The 21,681-nt window shown below is 43.0% G+C and overlaps 1 protein-coding gene across 4 annotated transcripts in view; it reads right to left on the reverse strand.

Annotated features, from left to right (window-relative positions):
- The window catches only part of KIF2A (kinesin family member 2A), a 60,731-nt gene extending 42,815 nt beyond the window's left edge, over nt 1–17,916 (reverse strand). For 3 of the 4 annotated variants that reach the window (XM_049795350.1, XM_049795353.1, XM_049795352.1), the window contains exon 1: nt 17,767–17,915. In XM_049795350.1, the coding sequence (XP_049651307.1) occupies nt 17,767–17,830 (64 nt within the window). In that variant the 5' untranslated portion in view covers nt 17,831–17,915. Of the gene's footprint in view, nt 1–17,766 lie in introns of all 4 variants that reach the window. The other variant, XM_049795351.1, reaches the window with a different exon arrangement.
- Between the last annotated feature and the right edge of the window lie 3,765 nt (nt 17,917–21,681).

Here is a 21,681-nt window from a genome sequence, read left to right on the forward strand (position 1 = left end):
AAATGAAATTGATTTTGTTTTTTTCCCCAAGTTGAGTCTGGTTTTTGCCTGTGACCATAACTGGTGAGTGATCCCTCCCCGTCCTTGTCTCGACCCATGAGCTTTTCTTTATATTTTCTCGTCCTCATCCCACCGAGGCGGGAGGAGTGAGCGAGCAGCTGCCTGGTGTTTAGCTGCTGGCTGGGCTTAAATCATGATAAAGGCTTGTCAGCTCAAACCCAGGCAATTATTTTTAGCAGGTCCAGGCTACAGCAATGTTAACAGACCCAACTTTCAGTAAGGGAAAGTCACAGCTTATGTTACAACCTCTGAACTTGCCACTTCTCTAGGAGCACAAATATGTCATATTAGCCCATGCAGTAATCCATATCAGACGAGCACTTAGCTTTTCTAAGTGCATCAACAGCAGATGTCTCATAGATGAATAAAAAAATATACTACACCTTAACATCTGCTACAGACTCTTGCTGATGACCACTGCAACAGAAGCTACCCATCTCTTAAATGATTATAACAGGCATTTGTGAAATTGTCATGCTTTTTCTCATCATGTTCATGAGGGACTAACATGAATGTTACCTCATCTAGAGACATCTGGACAGGACTGACCTTCACCCTCTGCCACTTGATACTCAAAATTGCGAAAATCTGAACTTTATTCACTCTCTTTTAAATGTAATACAAACCCCAAGTTACATATACAAAAAAAAAAAAGTTTAGAAGAAACATGAGGCTGCAAATACAGACACTGCATTAATCAGAATTACCATGGTCCAGAAAATTGTCTCCTGCCTACAGGCTCCAATCCTGGTGACTCTGGTGGAAGGGCTCTCCTGCTCTCACATTGCTCAGGGAGGTAAAAAATAATCCTCTACTCACTGAACAATACCCATACCAAACTTCAAGGGAAAAATCCCAAGGAAAAAGAGAATTCCAGGCTCAATGTCTCCAGCAATATCAACTATGGCAATGCCCCTCTTCAGGCAACCCCCACTTGTCATGGTCCTCCTTGTGCTACACAGAAGTCCTGCTGCTAATCCCCCAAGAAAAAACTGGCAGTTACTAGTGACAGATGTTTCTTTTACCACAACACTAAACATATTTGATTTTATTTTGTTTCAAAGTTTCATTTATCCACAAACAAGGAGCCTTTTATTTTCTTTGTTATCTACCACAGTTATGCTTTAGTTCTGTTTTACTTCATCGTGTAGATTTATTTTGGTTTTGCCAGTCTTTCTTATCATCTTATCTGTTACCTTAGTGAATAGTGTTATCACACTGTCAAATGCATCACTAAAGATACACAGTACCTGCCATATTTCTAAATCAAGTTCTTAAATATTAAAAAACATATAATTTTAATTAAAGATATATTTTAATATTTTTTGTGAATGATCCCTAGCTACCAACTCATTTTGTTTTATTCTCTAAATTATCACAGTAATACCCAAGTCCTTCAAATGACAAGCATGCTACAACCACATTTTATGATCTCTATGAACCTCTACAATGTTGACAGGGATTTTGCAACCAGAAGCTAGTATTAGCCAAATAAAGTTTCCCATATCTGCCTGTATATTTTAGCTTCAAATTAAAATCCAGCTTAATCTACTCTTGCCCAATCTAGAAAGCTACCAAACTCAGAAAAATCCCCATCTAAGATATGTATCTAATTTCTGTGCATAAACCAATCAAATGTAGTGCTTTAGAAAAACAAAGTTCACAGATCTTACTGACAGTCCACTAATAAATGAGGAGGGATGAAAAAAACAACACATAGACATGCCACTTAACTGTGTATTATATTGAGCTTCAAAATACAAACAGCACATTTAATGTCCCTCACACAGCAAACAGGACACAAATGACTATGGTTGCCCTTGCATTCAACCAAAAGCCCCTCCACTTCGAACCACTACATTATTATTTGCCATGCTTAGTCTAGCTGAGCTTGTTAACTGTCCATACTGATGAACCTTCTCTAAAGCAGTTACCTAAAGCTGCATCCCAGCGCTGCTGTCACAGTTTTTGCTTCTCTAATAATTGCCAAATCTCTGATCTTTTCACATTGTGATTCATTGGGTTTTTCTGCTGACCCTTCATTATGCAAGTGAATCTCTAAAATTTCCCTTTACATTCAAAACAAGTTTCCTGTGGTTTCCCCAGTTAGAGGAACACTTTGGTTTCTTACTTCCCTTCAAGGCAGGTCCAGTTTCTTTTGGGGGTGGGGAGCTAATACTCTTTTAAGCACATTTCAAAGGGCATTATTTTACATTAGTGAGCTCCTCCTAAAACATCTTCCCTTTATTTGCTTTCAGAAGCTTCAGTTGCCAGTGAAATCAATGGCAGTCATCCCACTGGCTTCACAAAAGGTTGTCAACAGCATCTCACCACCATAGCATTTGGAAGCTACAGCTACATATTGCATCTGGAGGTGACAAAGCGAGAGAGGAGACTTGTTTCTAAAGCAGCTCAATTCATGCAGAAGTATCACATCATGATGGCCAACAGATGCACTGATATTTAGGTATTTATCAGCAAGTTATCTCAGCTGTACTGTGCTGTACAGTCATCCTATCACTTTTAAGAGTGGATAAGTTCTCCACATATAACTTAGCCACAGAAAGAGGTGTTTGGAAGGAAGCACCTGTCCAATCATATCTAATACATATTACTGTTAAGTCCCCTAGAAACCTTTCAATAAACTGAACACATTTTACCTTTATGTTACTAAGTGGTCTGCCTCTGCTATTCACCCGAGGAAGCTGCATTAGCACCTTGCTGTCAACATATACCAACTATTTACAGATTACATGTGTTCACACTCATTTAGTACTCTGTGCTTTCTTTTATGGCTTGTACTAACACACCTGTACAAGAAGAGTGAGTCTATCTCTACATGTTTCAGTATTTTAGGAGTATCTCCTTTTCTAACACTGTGAAGCAGGACAAGGTGCAATATCCCACAGAAGCTCCAGACTGCCTTCCACAGGAGCACTCACTGCCAAGTAACAGTAATTCTGAAACTGCACTCACTTTTCCCCGTGTCACTTCACCCTGGTAGTCTACGCTTATTTTGTGATTAACTAGAATATCAAGGTTTTTCTCCTGCCATTTACAGTTTATGATCTCCCAATCTATAGCAAAAGCACATTTACTTTTTGCCATGTTTTATCCCAATTGTTTCATTCTGTACTTCCTAGTCTGCCTGCATGATACACATCTCCACAGAGATGATAATCCCAGTCTAGCATAGTAATGAAGTTTCCCAAAAACAATGTTACTTTCTGTGTTATGACCAGGAATGAATAACTGTAATGGATGGGAAAAAACAGCCAGCCAGTCCTAAAACTGATTGCAGAAGGCACGCTATTAGGTAGAAATTACCAAGTATGCTATCATCACCTGTCTTAAATACAATACCATTCTTGTATTAAACTTCATCTGACTCATTTTTCATACTCTATGAAACATTTTACTGAAATTCAGAGAACCTTATGGCTGACCTTCATAAGGGGTCAATAGCGGTAATGCTGCACAAAGCCTCTTCCATACTGACGCCCCAGCAGGGCCAAGCTCAGGTCAGCTCAGCCCACGCACAGCTCCAGGATCCAGTGCCGCATTTACCGGCTCCACCTCTAGGACTCTAGTTTGGGACACAGAGACTAGAAGCACTTCAACATCTGTCCTCCACTGTTCGCTACTAGTTTTAGTTGAGGCACTTTACATTCCTAGAATGGTTTGATTAGATTTGTAATTTTTCCCCTTGTTTTAGTGCAAAATCAAGCAGGATGAGATGTAATCACTTCTGAAATCGATGTTAACGTGATCGCTAACTGCTCCATGACCTAAAATCCTCTTAGTTACGCTGGTTTTGTGGTTGGGGTACCGCAACAGTCTTTCTTTTTTTTGATGGGAAGGGAAGGCAACTATGTGTGACAGATCATAGGATCTATCACTTGCTGTCAAGTTAGATTGTGTCATGCTGTTACTGAAACATGGCATAACCCATGACAAACCTTCTGATTCCCAAGCAGCAAGCAGTACAAAGTTGTAACAGAAAAACCTCAAGTCCTGAAGATCACCACCGTGCGTTTTTTCCAGACCACACCATGGACAGAAACCCTAAGACAGATGGTACAGGTGGGTTTATGTACACAACAGCCCTGAGACAGCACCTTTCATGGCACACTGCTCACAACTACAGCACTTAGTGCTCAACACCGGCCCCTCAGCTGTGCCTATGGTAGGAAGTAGCATACTGCAACAGGAGCAGATCTGCAGAGCAAAGCAGGTGGTGCTGGGGATCAGACATTCATACCTCATATTTTGGAGGGGACTGGTGGGGGTCAGTACCACAGACTGAACACCCCTTGTTGGGCAGTATTGTGTACATATCTGGAGTGTACCCTCCAGCTAAATTTCATCCTAAAGGAATTTAGTGCGCTCTGAGGCCACTTTCAAAGCAAACTAAAGCACAAGGACATAAGGGATGAGCAGAAGACACATCCAAAGTCCATTTTTGATCTGAACTGTAATCCTTCTACAAGTGCACCCCTGTGGTCCCAAGCTGCAAGCCTAGACCCTAAGACCTCTTAATTATTTTTTTATGGTTATTCACCTTAACCTACACAAAAGTGAGAAAACCACATTGCAGCCCCCCACTATGATGTTTTTAGAGCATGAACTGCATGCCCAGAGACACACAAGAGAATATGAAAGAGTGATGCTTACTAAAATGCAGAAGGACTGTCTGAGCAGTGATAGCCAAAATAATGCAGTTCAGGTCTCTCCTCAAGAACCAGTCAAGGAATTTTAGGTTCTCTGTAGGAGGCAGGTCATCTGGTTCACTCCAGATAAAAGCCTGGAAAAGTGAGCTAGCACATGTGCAGTGAGAATGCTCATGGTACTGGGACGCTAGACTAAAATGAGGTGCAATATAAATTCACAATCAGAACAGTCCAAACCATGAAATACTCTAATCCTCTATACAGGAAGATTACATACAAAGAAGTGCTAATGAACAAGGGCACTAGGAAAGTGAAGCACTGCTTTCATTTATGATATAGGCCTTTCAGATCATTAGCTAGAAACTTACACATCATCTTCCAGCCTGGTGTTCACTTACACTGTGAATTACACCGAATCTGGGGTCTGATCCTTTGGCAAGACAGCTTTTTGGGTAGTCAGATGCCATGACTTCAAAAGGGCCTCTAAACATAAGGGAGTACACAAAAAGGTGGCAGATGATCTTAAGCTTAGACAAAAGAAAGATAATGCACCCAGAGAAAAATAATTTATATTATGGGTACAGAATGCGGAAACTGGAACTAGGAATTACAAGTCAAGTAAGAGATCCTTAAGCTAACATTTACAGTTCCCTAAAAACATCAACGCAACATGCAGCTGCAACAACAAAAAAAACCCCAGTAAAACATAAAAGCAAGTGTCATTTTCAAACTATAAATAAAACTTTGGTACACCCACACCTCAAGTACTGTGGCACTAGTCTTCACACCTCAAAAAAGATGTAGCAGAATTAGGGGGGGTAAAGACAAAAACAACTAAGAAGATGAAGAAGACAATGAAGATATTAAGGTGGGCAAGACTGCTCACTTTTGAGGAAAATACTGCAGATGCATTTGGTTGCACTTTACAACCATAAAAGGACAAAATGAGCAGAAACTGTTATCCACCAAATCCTGCAACACTAAAGCTGGAAGCAGTCTCTTACGGCACATCAGTTTCAGGCAGATAAAAGTAGTAATGTACTTTTCTATACAGCAAGCAGGGAACTTCCCAATCTTGCTTCCACAAGAGGTTGTGGAGGCAGACAGTGTATGTTGGGTCAGAAATGAATTCAGTAAATTCACAGACAATAGGTCCATAAATGGATATTTAATAGGACTAGGCAGACTTATACTTTTAATATCCCAGATATAATTCTGGATGCTGGGGGAAGACAAAGACTTCGGACAGTGGCAAGGCTGACCTGCTTTCCCTAAATAACCTCTCCTACCGCTGTTAGGCTAGATGAACCATTGGTCTGATCCACTGGGATACTTGAATTTCAGTAAAAGTCTTATAGAGAGGAGAAAAAAGTTTTTGTTTGCTTTCCATAAGTAATCTTCATTTTGTCATATTTTCACATAGCAATCTCCCATCCAAAGTGTATAAAAAGCTCAAATCAAAACAACAATAATCTACCCATTTTCAAAATTCCTGCAAGGTTTTCCAGTGATGGTCTTTTTCATGGCCCGTATGAACCCCCTCCAGTTCTCGGATTTAAAGAAGATTAAGCCATCAGAGCTGCAAACTTTATTCAAACGAGAACAAGACGTTAATGTATGCCATGATAGTATTTTCTGTCCTCTACCACATTTTTCTTTTACTGCCACTGCGTAAGTGAAGGTTTTCATTCATTTCCTAGTAATGACATTCACATCTTTCCTATGAGTTGACAACTTGTAAACAAGTTGCAGGAATAGTTCAATGTCTTCTTATATATATTTTTTTTTTAGTTTTGTAAAACTGAACAGAATTTGACATCTTTTTGCGTATTTAGTCAGCAGTTCCATGGAGTCCTTTAGGACAATCTTGCAGGCAGCTTCTTTAAAATCTTTTAAAACTCCTTCTGAAAGTTCCTCTCTACAATACTTTGCTATATACTTTTGCAGATCAAAGTCCTCTGTGTTCAGTATACATTTCAATATACTTATGGTATGTAGGAGTAAAATTGATTCAGTCAAGTATCTCTTTCAAACAGCATTAGGGTTTAGTAGTTGCTTAAAACTTTTTAGCAACAGGATTTAAGACTGTGGTGGATTCAAACAGTGTGGTGAATACCCTTTGCCAAAAGATTGAGATGACTTGGCCAGTATTCTCTCTCCCTTCCCCCTTTCTCATTTTGTTTTTTCCTTGAATAAATGTCAGAGACCTCCTTTTCATTATTTCCTCTACTTTCTCTGAAGCTGACAGTAGCTGCCTAAAAACAATAGCTGCCCACATGACACAGAAAATTTCTACCAGCACGTTCTGTAGATGTTTTCAAATGGTACCATTTGCCTTTCATGACCTACAGTGCCAAATAGTGTTTTGTTGTTTGGGTGGGTTATTTTTTTTCATTTCCCTCACTTTACAATATTACCTTTAGTAAGAATATTTACCATTACTTAATTTATTACAGAGCTGCCAACTGTTGCTCCTTGTTAGAAGTCAGAAGCCTTTATTCTAATACAAGTTTAAAGCCTGTATTTTTCCCTTATCTTAGTCAGGTTCTAAAAGCTCAAACCAATAAGTAAAGTTTAAGTAATATTTTAGTCTTCTCTGTGTTTGAAGAAAGCTTGCTGTAACTTAAAAATCATCAGGTTGTGATTTATATTCCCCTTGTTTATCACCACCTGAATTCCTATCCTATTAAAACTTCAAAATGAACTGGGAACTTCAATTCATAGAAGTATAGAAGAACATGCAAACATAACCCAAAATTGAATCAGAAACTTGGAATGTTCCAAAATCTAAGCATGCATGTGCTTTTCAAACTGAATTCATTTCCACTGCCCTCTTCCTAGAGCCAGAGATCCTCATCAACACATCATTATGCGTGCCTGCTTCTGTAGCAAACACTTTTATAGATCAGTTGGAAATACACTTCAAACTCCATATGTAGTTCAGCCACAAGGGGAAAGTAAGACATTTCAGTGACTGCAAAATGTGCAGCACTGTGCAACAATAATTCTAGAGCCAAACTCAGCAAAGGCACAAGTATACTATGCACCTTGCTTCCAAAGAGAAAGTTTTAAACAAAGCCCATGCTCCACCACCCTTCACTCACACAGTGTGTTCATCCATTGAAGGCAACTCTTAACATACTATGCTGTAAGTAAAAGAAGAGACTGAAAATACTCACACTTCTGATACCTGGGATTACACAGAGCTGCCAGTGCCTGATGGGAGCCATGAGAAACTCAAAGTTGCACTTGACAAAGCTTCAATAGTGTCATGGTTTAAGCCCAGCCAGCAGCTAAACACCAGGCAGCTGCTCGCTCACTCCTCCCGCCTCGGTGGGATGAGGACGAGAAAATATAAAGAAAAGCTCATGGGTCGAGACAAGGACGGGGAGGGATCACTCACCAGTTATGGTCACAGGCAAAAACCAGACTCAACTTGGGGAAAAAAACAAAATCAATTTCATTTACTATCACTAAAATCAAAACAGGATAATGAGAAGTAAACCCAAATCTTAAAAACACCTTCCCCCCACCCCGCCCTCTTTCCCAGGCTCAACTCCACTCCCAATTTTCTCTACCTCCTCCCCCAACCAGCAGCACAGGGGGATGGGGAATGCGGGTTGGGGTACGTTCGTTGTCTCTGCCGCTCCTTCCTCCTCAGGGGGAGGACTCCTCACTCTTCCCCTGCTCCAGCGTGGGGTCCCTCCCACAGAAGACCGTCCTTCACAAACTTCTCCAATGTGGGTCCTTCCCACAGGCTGCAGTTCTTCACGAACTGCTCCAGCGTGGGTCCTTTCCATGGGCTGTATTCCTTCAGGCACAGACTGCTCCAGCACGGGCTTTCCCATGGAGTCACGGCCATCTCCGGGGTCATCCCCCTGCTCCAGCGTGGGGTCCTCCCCAGGCTGCAGGTGGGCACCTGCTCCCCCGCCCCCCTCCATGGGCTTGGGGGGACAGCCTGCCGCCTCACCACCGGCTGCAGGGGCATCCCCTCCTGCCCCGCTCCTCCTCCCCTCCTTCCTCACTGACCTCGCTGTCTGCAGAGGGCTTCTCTCACATTCCATTCTCCTCCCACCCTGCAGATTCCCCTTCTTAAATCTGTTCTCCCAGAGGCACTGCCACCATCACTGATGGGCTCAGCCTTGGTCTGACTTGTAGCTGGGGAAGCTTCTAGCAGCTTCTCACAAGAGCCACCCCTGTAGCCCCTTCCCCGCTACCAAAATCCCACCACACAAACCCAAAACAAATAGCATTACTGGTAACTTGAAAGCAAGTAACATTCCTGTATGTGAAAAGCATGACCACCCACTCATAAAAACGAAACCAAAGTAAAAGGTTTGTTATTATCGGCAAGTTATCTGAAGTCACTTTGTTACTGCTTGGGACTGGACAGTTAGTTTACAGTGTCAGTGTTGCAGAAATGGCAAGAAATGCAGCAAACTGTTCCCTTTACAAGTCTGGGAAACTTAGAAGCTGCTTATGCCTTATGCAATCAGAACTGCCACTAGGTAAAACCAATAAGCTACACTGAAAGCATATTATTTGAATAAAGCAAAATAAAAACCACTACTACATTTAAGCCTTTAAGCAGCAAAGTCCCTCATTCTTCTTTCTCAAGAGTCAAATATAAGATCAGACTCAGTGTTGCTACACAAGATTCCATTCCAAAAAAAAAAAAAAAAAAAAACCAACCCAAAAACTAAGAAGAAAAAAAAAATAACTGATCAAGTGGCTTAATTACCAAATCTAACTGATAAAGCACATTTATTTAAATGTCACTTAAAGTTTTGGTTAGACACATAGTTTTACAGTTATCTTCCAGAACCTCCGCCTACTCCTTTTAACTAAGCAATTCTAAAATTAACTTGGGTTCCTAGCAACATGAATCAACTGATTTTAGACTGTAATAGTAGAGTTATCAAAAGTCTTCCAGGCATGTTCTGCTCATGTAAATGATTCAGTGCACTACACACATTAAAAAAAAAAATAATAAGCATAAGCCTGATAAAATCATTCTCTTTTCCAGAAAAGGTAATTCTAATGTAATTTTTCATACTGCTTTATTACCTTTTGTCTAACAGATGTAAAATCTAGTTTTGCTTATTTAGCAATGACCAAATTCAAAGACAGCAAAACTAATTCCACAGAATACTTTTTAGCAGGGAAGTGGCAATATATACCAATATATACCAAAATGCCTTCTGAGGACATGAACAAAATGCATTTCCAGGGTATCAGACACAGTCAGTACTGTCTCAGCTGAACACTTACTACAGATTTTAAAGCATCCCTTTACAGAGGACAAAGGTGGAAGAAAATCATGTCTATCACCTGTCTATCTCTATATTGGGAACACTATAGGAAACTAAAGGCTTTTTAATTTTTTGAGCGAAAATTAAAAAATACTACTCAAACAGCAATATAAAACTGTGAACATTTTAAGGAAAGGAACAAGGACAGAAAAAGAAGGAAGAGCACATGTGCCTGTACATACACAATATGAACAGGTTTGAGGATACAGCTAACAGCGGTTTAAGACAATCTACACCTGGATACCACAGTTTTAGTTCCCTGCTCTCCCTCCCCGACTTCCCTACAACACATCTAACTACAAACTAACACCAATGCAATGGACAGGCAAAAGCAGCGCAGAATTAAACATCTTGAACAGCTGTGGAATCACACCAACAGTCAAAATTAACTGTAGCTAACTTAATTATGATGTGTCTTAACAGTCCTACGTAAGTATAGAAATCTCTACCAAAACCCAGGAAAAATTGATCCAAACAATACAGCTAGGAACATTTATTTGTTTTAGTGTCTATGTTCAGTTCAGCATTGAGAACAATTTAAATAAAACCCTAAATACCAAGTCACAATAAAAGCCAGAGGTTTGGAATATACAATTGCAAGCAAATTTTAAAAAATTACTGTTAACTATTCCCTTCAAAAACATAGAAAGACTTCTGAAAATACACAAGTGGTAAAACAGGAAAGCACACCTAAGCTTTCAAGCAAGCAAAAAGAATTGTTCATATACCTGAAAGCTTGTTCATGTTTTTCAAATAGATGAACAGATAAAACGAAGAACGTATTGCAGCTCCATAAAAACCTTCTACCCTGCATCTGGAAATACACACTGAAAGCATCTATGCTTCCAAATAATTTTAACTATGCTACAGAGGTATAATGAGAAACTATTAAAAGCCAATGTCTTCTTCAAAACTCTTCAATTTTACATTACAAACACCATAACATTTGACTATGTATTTTGTTTACAATACATTCTCACTACTGGACAGAGTCAAGACTGCTTGGTAGTCCTTACTGTGGACTTCCGTATCTTACTTTTTGTACTACATTAGTAATTTAACTTAACTCTGAAAAATTAACATAAACCTTTAATGTATCAAAAGTTATTGAATTGTTTTCCTCTATGGACTAAACCTACTGTGAACAACTATAGTGAACACCACATTTTAGTGTTCACCATGGGCTGACCACAGCATTCTCTTCCTGATACTGAGTCTAGTCATACAGTATGGTAAGGAAGACAAGATAACTCAACAAACAATAAGATTTGGGAATGGGAAAAAAGTTTTTAAAATAAAGATAAAAACCACACTTTATGATATAAGCAGTAAACATTTAGAAAGGAAGAACTTAAACAAGAACAAAGCAATGAAGCGACTTTACCCCATTCTGTTACTTATTCCTCAAGCACAGAAAAATTACAGTGGCACATTCCACAGATCAAGCCAACAAATACGCTACAGATTTTGTGCTCCAGGAAAGGAGCTCACCCGGCAAATACTTCATACTCATTTCTCTATATTGTACTATGGTAAGTGGGTGTATTAAAAGAACTCAAAAGGCTAATTTATCTTCTAGAGCAAACAGAAAGAGATATTTCTGCAATGACATAACTCTTCAGTCAGCCATGACCTCTTCCCAATGATTTATCATCTCTTCCCACCTCAACAAGGTGGGAAGCCGTGCTTGGTGCCACAGCAGCCCGGCCAAGTCTTCAGTTCATAAAGACATCAGAAGAAAAGACAAGTAAAACTGGGCCAGGCAACAGGCCATCACAGAGTGGGTGGAAAGAGCAGTAACTTTACCTATGAAACAGAAACAAAGGATAGATTCCCCCACAACATGATTAGACAGGAAAAAACATGGAATACAAGCTGTGTAATCCTAGTAGCCACGTTTAGCTCTAAAGACATTATTGCTAGCATGTAGCACTGTATTAAACACACTTAGGGAACAAAGATGAGAAGATTCTCTAAAGATTATTCAAAAGCTATTTACACAAAACACAGAAGGCCTACATAAATATCTGAGAATCTGTGAGTTACAGTGAAAATCCACTTACGGGGTAACAAAAGCTGAATGCTTAAAAAATGATTTCAAAAAGGACACAAAATTTAACACATGGTCCTGGTCAAGACTTTTGTAGGAACAATGCCCAGAAGCTCTGGATGTAACAATATGAAAATCTACACCGGATAAGTAACCCTAAGTGTTGGACCCATTAGCTCGACCAGCAACAGCAGACTTGAAACCCTACTTGTGATCTGGCCACTATGGAAGGACAAAGACACATTGTGTCCATATGGCTTACACAAGGATTAGGTAATTGAGTCAAATGATTTAAATGTGGTAACAAAAAAGTCTTAATCACAGGGAACGAATAGATGTGCGTCACCAAAGGAAAGGGTAAAAGCACATTACCGTTTAAATCTATCCTTGAGAGCTTGTAAAATAGGGTTACTACCCAAACCTGCACAGAATTTTTATAGCGTCATTATATCTCCTATCCTGCTATAAAATCATTGTTGCTATTGGGATTTGTACATAAAGATCAAGATCATCATACAGGATCACCCAGAAGACAGAGGATGCTACAGGCCTCTCAACTCTGAAAAACATCAATTGCACAGAAGTTAGGTGTTAAAGAAAAAAATTACAGCCCTGACCGTTACAAAAATTTAGTCTCATTTGGGTTTGAAGGTGAAACAGTTACCATGATGTTTTGGCAAGCCTAAGGAGAGGAGCTGCCAGTTTCGACTAGATGGATTATCTTTGACCACGACCAGTTCCAGCTGCTTCAGAGACAAGTGAAGAAAATTCTTAAGTAGGCAATTAAAAATAACACAGCCACAGGCAAGATTTCTTCCTACCTCCCGTCAGTTAGAGATTATTTAAACTACAGACTCAGGAAGAACAGAAACTACCTTTTAGAGTTGCTGTTGTATTTTTTTAATTTTTAGTGTAAAACTGGATATTCCTACCATTCTTCTTAAAGTTCTGCTATACTTCTAGCCTCCATCTCCTCAGGTAACAAGCTCCACATGATAACTGTATCTAGTCTACTCTCCTTTATCAGTTTTAAGTTGTGTCCTTCAAACACTGACAGTTCTCCTGTTCTTGTATTATGAAAAAATGTCCACAAACTCATGATCTTTCTTTTTTACGCCATTTGATAGTTAACACCTAAAAATTCAGCATTTTTCCTTTCCGGGAAGTTCAGTCAAATCTTCAGTCACTCTTCCAATTACAAGAATGTCCTTTCTCCTCATGCCTGTTACATTATTTCTGGCGCAGTGAGATCAGAATTGTATTCCCCTCCCCCGCTTTCAAAATGAGCAAATATATAATTAATTTCTCTGTCTTTCTAAGTAGTATTTCAGATCTGCAAAGACACGGAGAATAGGAACAGCCTGAGGAAGAAATGGACAGAACACAATTGGACTGAAAAAGTAAAGGAAAAACACCAATCAGCCTACTAAAGCGCTGCAGGGCATAAGAGATTTATCCTAGTTCAGCAAAAGACTGAATTTATGGGGAAAAAAATGTGAGATGTTCTTTCTCCAAGTAGTTATATAGGTCTTTGTCATCATTAATGGGATAATGCACAAGAAGTGCAGATATGGGTATAAATTCATGTGTAAAGCGGTGGGCCATAATTATTTGAGTAAAGGGAATTTGTCAACACACAAATGCCCATATTTAGACCTCAACAAGGAGCATCTTCTGGACAGAAGCACTCCAGCAGGTCTCGAGGGTACCTTCTGGCTCCCTCCGCACTTCCCCAAGCTTCTGTGCCATAAGGCACGTTTTTCAAAATTGGAAATGCATTCCATTCTTAGCAATTCGCAACCTAAAATGAAGGAGTTCCTTCCTGTTTCCAAGACAGATTACCAAGGTGTATTTCAAGCAACACACATAAATTACACTGAAATACTGTCCTGGTTTCAGCTGGGATAGAATTAAACTGTCTTCCTAGTAGCTGGTACGGTGCTATGTGTTGAGTTCAGCATGCGAAGAATGTTGATAACACTGATGTTTTCAGCTGTTGCTCAGTAGTGTTTAGACTAAAGTCAAGGATTTTTCAGCTTCTCATGCCCAGCCAGGGCACAAGGAGTTGGCACAGGACACAACCAAGGCACCTGACCCAAACTGGCCAACGCTATATTCCATACCATGGGATGTCACATCCAGTATAGGAACTGGGAAGTGGGGGCGGGGAATCGCCGCTCGGGGACTAGCTGGGTGTTGGTCGGCGGGTGGTGAGCAATTGCCCTGCACATCATTTGTACATTCCAATCCTTTTATTATTGCTGTTGTCATTTTATTAGTGTTATCATTATCATTATTAGTTTCTTCTTTTCTGTTCTATTAAACCGTTCTTATCTCAACCCAGGAGTTTTACTTTTTTTTTCCCGATTTCCTCCCCCATCCCACTGGATGGGGGGGAGTGAGTGAGCGGCTGCGTGGTGCTTAGTTGCTGGCTGGGGTTAAACCACGACAAATACACAGTAAATTTCAGTATCAGAAATTATTATAAAAAGCCAAACGAGCTGACCACTTAGTATGCTCTTACATGAACATAACTAGTTATTCCAATTATAACTGGAAATATTATCCGCAACTGTCGACAACATTTATACCAATGTTTACCCACTGAGAAAAAACAGATACACAGCAAGCAGCTCTGCAGCGCCAGTCCTCGAAAATCTTGGGGTTTATCCAAACACTGGTTTTCATGTGTTTTTGGCGACGATTTCTAACAATGCCTTTCGTTTGTACAACATCTATTTTCTATTCAGTCCTGTAAGAAATCTCTCATGAAAACACTTGAAGCCTAAATAGAACTTGTCAAAATGACAGACTATGTAACTTTTCTTTCCAGAATGTTCTGGTCTCATTCTCACATTTTATTGTGTTTTGCATGTCTTTGCAATTTTGTTGTAGTGAACAAGTATGACTTGTAACATTGATGTTTAACCAAAAAAAATGCTTTTGTTAGGTTTTCTTTTTATTTAAAGAAAAACAGAGTTATCTGGAATGAATAAAACTCTGTATTCAGAAAAGCGTTTAACATAACTGGTGGACAGATGGGAAAAAATGCGTACTTTTTCAAATGACTCCATCAACAAAGTAAAACTTTATTCTTCCCCAAATTCAGAAAATAAACAGGTAAATAAGGACATTTTGAATAACTGCTGTACATACCTCTCAAAATAGTATTTCATTTTAAAAAAAGGACCCCCTACAGACAAGACAACATGCAAAAAAAAAGCCCAGACCAACACTGCTTTCTCCACTTTCTCCAAAAGTTGCTTCAACGGTTTTAATTGTGCTTTCAGTCAAGGGTAGATGGTATGATACCCAGCCCTGATTCTACCTAGGACACCGTTCTGTGTAGAGCAGATCCAGGTAGCTCCCTATTACTGAACCAGAAGATCATATGTGAAGACTTCCACTTCACCCTGGCCATGCATTTCCTACACACCAATACTGCTGGGGTCACAGATCCCTCTGTGAGCTATTGGAACTCACAAATCGAGTAGAAAACTAGCATATCCAAAAGTCTCCTACTGTGTTTAGTGAATCCAATCATCCATTAATTTATTAAATCATCAGAAGAAAAAAAAAAAATCATTGGCCACAGTGGATGGGAGAGTTTGTAGGAACAACACAGCTGACAGAGGCACAGGCAAGCAAGATCCTCCCCTTGTTAGGAGCAGCTAGATCAATTTCAACTGCCAGTGCAACCACAGCTCAGGTTGGAAACCTACCTTCTGAAAGGCAATGAAATCTAGCGCTGGCTGTCTTTCGGCATCTTTCTCAAAATGCTCCCTTCCACATACCTAGGACAGTTTTTCCTACAGCTTAATGGGAAGAGAATGACACAAAGCTGCAACAGCCAGAGCCGGAACGGGGGCACCTCCTTCTCCAGTCCCAATGACAAACAAGTAAACCTCACAATAACCAGGACCCACTAACTCTGGTATGACACTGCAGTCTGGTTGCTCACACAGGGACCAAGTTAACACAAATGCTCAAAACCTTATAGTCTGAGCAACTGCTGTGAAGGCATCCCCCTGGTATATTTCTGATGTGTCATATATTTAATGTGCTGCATCACATGTGTAAGCAATACAGCAATATATGTGAACCATTAACAGTAATGAAAGTAAGTATTGTTAGGTTCAAGAGTTACTGTCCTCACTTCTGACATTAGAAGTGAGCGGAACCCTGAGGGGGGAGGGAGGGGAAAGCAGCAAAGCATTCTCATGCCTTATTTTCTGAAGGCATACAAACCAAACAATAACATTTATTAGAAGTTCACACAGACCTCAGAAAAACAGTTTTACAAGTTGCTACAGTGAGGTTTTCTGAAACCCGAGACAGAGATCTGCAGGAGTTATGCAAATAATTGCCAGACCTATCAGATTCTTCAAGAGACACACAAGCCATTAAGCACAAATTGAGGGGTGAGGTATAATACAGTGTCCAGCCAACACCGACCATTATTTTATTGCAGGGTTGAACTGCAGTATGGGACACAAGAAAGACAAGCTGCATAAAGCTCATCAGCTGCTTGTTTCCTGACCCACAACAAAACCAAGCTAACTTCAGTGCTTTGACCTCCAGATCCTTCTTCCCGTAGAAACATCTGCTTATTCTTTAGCAAGCTCCTGAACCCCAGAGGAAAAAAAAAAAAAAAAAAAAAAAAAAAAAAAAAGGCTTTCCAGAAAATCCCAGCAGAACCCCACCCTGGTTTAGCAGGCTTCACAGACCTCACAGAGGCCAAGAACAGATGACATATTCCCACTCAAATTAAAGAGCTGAAGTCAGGAGTGACCTGCGATTGATTCAGCCAGTGAACTTCCCATTTCAGTTCTTTCCTACCAGACGAATACGAAGAGCGAGCACCCTAAACCTGTCGTCACACACGCCTCCTTTATTCACGCGTATCTCTAGACAGCACCACGCATCCTCCAGCCAGGAGATGCTGGGCAGGATGAGACACACCGGATCCGCAACGGAGAAGTAAGAACTCGTGGGCATAAATAGCAAGCGCTCTTCTCACATTTTAATCACAAAGAGCGTCCGAAATAGTAACATCAAGCGTTTCCGTCAGGGCACACTGTTGTGCCATTTTTTCAGAGCACCGCCGGTGCACCAGAGCGAACAAGAAGTTATTTCTTGACGTTAAAGGCCTCTCGTCCCTCCATCACCTCATCCCCCCGCCCCCCCCCGCCCAAACCTCCCCGGGCTCTCCTCCCCAGCCGCGCCCCCTCCCCCCAGCATCCCCCCACCGCCCCCATCCACAGCCACCTCTCCCCTTTCCCCCTCCCCTCCCCCACGCCCGCTCCCCCCCCCGCCCCCCAGCCCCCAGCCCCCACCCCGCCGCCGCCGCCGCCGCCGCCCGTCCCTCCCCGCCCTGCCGCAGCCTCCCCGTCCCCAGCGGCGGCCGCCGCCGCCGCCGCCACCGCTCGCGCCCCGCGCAACCGCCCTGCGCCGCCAAGCGCGAGCGCTCCCCTGACAACCGCAGCGCGCGCCAGGCCCGGCCACTCCCCGGCCCCGCGCACACAATGGGCCCCGCGAGCAGCCCCCTCCCCGCCCCACCCCCTCCCCCGCGCCGCTCGCCGAGGCGGCGGCGGCGGCGGCCGCGGCGCCCGGCCGGGGTCGGCGGCCGCTCCTCCGCCGTGCCGGCCCCTCCCGCCGCCCCTGCCCCACTGACCATCGCTGCGCTTGATCTCCACGTAGATCCCTATCTGGATCTTGCCGAAGTTGGCCGCTGCCATCGCGTCATGGGGCAGCCGCGGGGAATCGCTGCCGGCCGGGCGCACAGGCGGCGGGGAGGGGAGGGGAGGGAGGGGACGGCGCGCACGGCTGCGCTGGCAGCGGCGGCACCGACCGCGGCGGCTCGGGCAGGGAGGGAGGGAGGCAGGGAGGGAGGGAGGGAGGGAAGGGCGGGCGGGGAGAGGGAGGAGGGGGAAGAGAGAAAAGGCGCCGGCCGGATACAACAGGCGCTGGGCGCTGGCGCGCCTGCGCGGCTTAGCCGTGGCGTCACAGCGGGACGGGCTCAGGGGGGAGGCGCCGCCGCCGCGGCCTTCGTCAGCCGCCCGCGCTCTCCTCCTCCGCCTCCTCCTCCTCCTCCTCCTCCTCCTCCACCCCCTACTGCCTCGGGGGAAGGGGGCCCGGGGGGGGGTCCCACGTCACGGGGGCGCTCGGTGTTCTTACCCCGCGGGCCTCGGGAGGCCCGAGTCGCCCCGCCCCGCGTCGCCCATCCACCCCACCCCACCCCACCCCCCCCCCCCGGCGCCGCAGCTGTTCCCTCCCAGCCGCCCTTGGCGGCGCCGCGGCCGGACTGGCACAAGATGGGCGCCCCCGCTGCCCTCGGGCCGACGGCCCGCGGGAAAGCCCTGCTCCTGGCCGCCGTGCCGCCTCCCCGGACCGGGAGAGGCTCGTCCCAGCCGCAGGCCGCCTGTGCGAGCCTTTGCCTCGCGGACATCTCGCCGGCGTGGAAACGCACACGCGCGCCTGTTCGGCACCAGATGGTGACTGAGCTGCTCTGAAGTCTTAATGTAATAGCTTTATCTACCTCCTGTCTGCTCATACGGCTCCTCTGTGCCAAGTAGAGCAGCTTAGAAGCAATCTTCGCCCTCCCCAACCTGCCGGCAGCTCTTGGGTCCGAGGAGGGCCACGCTGGCAACACACAGCATCCATCCATCTTTGCCTCGTGGCTGCCCCATTCCTTTATACAGCCTAAATAAAAACCAAAACACGCTTTGTGCTCCTCATTTCCCTGTAATGATTCCTGTACCTCAGGCAAGCCGCTTCATTAAGCATTGTCCCTTGGGTTTCTCCTCCAAGGGCGGTTCCTGACACGGTGAAGCCACCACCAGTTTAATACTGTCCTTCCTGCATGGCTTCCTGGTCACTTTGCGTGGCATCACAATACATACCCTAAACACGCAGCCTCTTCTTGCCGCCCAGCAATGCCAGTCTATTAAAAATAGTCCCCCAATCCATGCTTCAAAGGGTAATACGTAATGACAGCTGACACCGGGCCACCCCCCCCACCGAGAGCTGCGCCCTCCCAGCCAGCCTGTTGCCCTCCTTGCCTCATGTCCTCTCCCTGCCTCCGCTGTCGGTTTCATACTGAAATCAGTATGAAACCAGCCATTCACAGTCAAGAAGGTATGGCTCTCAATTCCTGGGGCGGGGAGGGGGGGGGGGGGGGGGGGGGAGGAACAGGGAGAGAGATTGAGAGCAGCCCTGCAGAGAAGGACTTGGGGGTGCTGGTGGACAAAAAGCTGGACATGAGGCGGCAACGTGCACTCGCGGCCCAGAAAGCCAACTGTATCCTGGGCTGCATCAAAAGAAGCATGGCCACCCGGTCGAGGGAGGTGATTCTGCTCCTCCACTCTGCTCTGGTGAGACCCCACCTGCAGTACTGCATCCAGCTCTGGAGTCCTCAGTACAGGAAAGACATGGACCTGTTGGAGCAGGTCCAGAGGAGGGCCACAAAAATGATCGGAGGGCTGGAACACCTCTCCTGTGAGGACAGGCTGAGAGGGTTGGGGTTGTACAGCCTGGACAAGAAAAGGCTCTGGGGAGAACTTAGAGCAGCCTTTCAATACTTGAAGGGGGCTTATGAGAAAGATGGGGACAGGCTTTTTAGTAGGGCCTGTTGTGAGAGGACAAGGAGTAATGGTTTTATACTGAAAGAGGGTAGATTCAGGTTAGAAATAAGAAAGAAGGGCAACAAAGCTGGTGAGGGGCCTGGAGCTGGTGAGGACGAGAGGAAAAGGCCTCAAGTTGAGGCAGGAGAGTTTTAGATTGGGTATTAGGAAAAATTTCTTTACTGAAAGTGTTGTCAGGCGTTGGAACAGGCTGCCCAGGGAAGCGGTGGAGTCACCATCCCTGGAGGTATTCAAAAAGTGCATGGACAAAGCACTTTGAGACATGGTTTAGTGGGCATGGATGACGGCTGGACTCAATGATCTTAAAATGATTCTATGATTCTAAGTGTTTTATGATAAGGGTGGTACGACACTGGAGCAGGTTGCCACAACGAATGCCCCATCCCTGGAAGTGTCCAAGGCCAGGTTGGATGGGGCTTTGAGCAACCCGGTCTAGTGGAAGGTGTTCCTGCCCACGGCAGGGGCAGGAACTAGGTGATATTTAAGGTCGCTTCCAACCCAAACCATTCTGAGATTCTATATACACACACACAAAAGAGTCAGAAGAGGAACTGACAGAAAGTTAAACAGCAACAACCATCTTGCGCAACTTGGTTGCACTTGTATTGGCTCTAGCTGGTATAAATCAACCTTTTGATGAAGTGTTAAGGAAGAATTAATAGAGTGAAAGTTTAATGCTTTCAAAAAGTGGGTCTTACTCTCTTATCCTTGCCCACCTTCATTTTTGACATGAGAAATTCAGCTCTGAATCATGTTATGCATGGAAGGCATTGCTTACTATGGTTATGGTGGAATTACAATATTACAGGTATCATGATCTGTCCAGCAAAACTACTTTGGCTTTTTAGCTTAGTCACTGTCCATTTAATTTAGACTACTGACAAGCACTAGGAATAATTATCTCTTTGAAAAAGATCTTATGCAAGAAATACCATGAAGAGTCCAGTGTTTTTAAGAAGGCCTCTTCTAATTAATACAGAATTAAAGATATGCTCTTTTTAACTTACAGATGTTTTTGAAATAAAACAAAAATGCAACAAATGTTTTAGGCTTACATAAGTGTTAGGCAGGGACTAGCTTTGAATTTTAAAAAAAAGTTTCTTCTACCCACTATAATTCCACGGCATTTCAATGACTTGAACTGAATGTTTTGTAATATTCTTTTTACACAAATTCTTCTGCATAGACATACCTTGTAGAGTTCAGCTTTGTTTTAGAGAATTACCCATGATAGACTTGGATAGCCATTGCTTGGTCTCTGTTTAACTGTTATATTTATGATCAATTTGATTAAATCTTTTCTGAAGTTTTTATGTAATGTAAAAACAATCAGATTCTAAGATTAGGTCCAGAGTAATTGAAAAGCATCTCATTTGAAATAGTTAAATAATAAATGGTAAATTATTTTTCATACTATTTGCTCTGTCTATTCCATAAAGGTTAAACTGAAAAATTTGAGAGGTGAATTATATATAATTTTCTGGAAAAAATATTTGAGTCCTGTTGTTGCAGGAATAGGTGATTACTTTTACACACAAACCATCCCACTGAGGTAAAGAGGGTATATCTTAGAAACATGTACACAGCTGTAAGTATTTACAAAATCAGGTGCTACTCTAAAATAGAACTTGAATACATATCAGTCTGTAGTTAATCCTGAAGTCTCTGAAATACTTAGGCCTTAGTACAGAAAATTGTTAAGACTGTTCTAAACTTTAAATATGAATTTGAAGTTGACTCATGAAAATAAGACCCCAAATTATTATTTTGTTGTATGCTCTGTGACATCAGAGATTTTTGTTACTGTCATAAAGCACACATGGAGGCTTTCATAGAGCAAGTCAGCAAAGGCCAGAAAATCACTTGTGTGTGTCTAGAAAATAAACAGCAGTAGCAGTAAATAAATTCAAATATTTATAAAATATGGCAAAGCATTATAGGAAGTT

The sequence above is a fragment of the Accipiter gentilis genome, chromosome Z, assembly GCF_929443795.1.
Source record: "Accipiter gentilis chromosome Z, bAccGen1.1, whole genome shotgun sequence".
NCBI classification, from domain to species: domain Eukaryota; kingdom Metazoa; phylum Chordata; class Aves; order Accipitriformes; family Accipitridae; genus Astur; species Astur gentilis.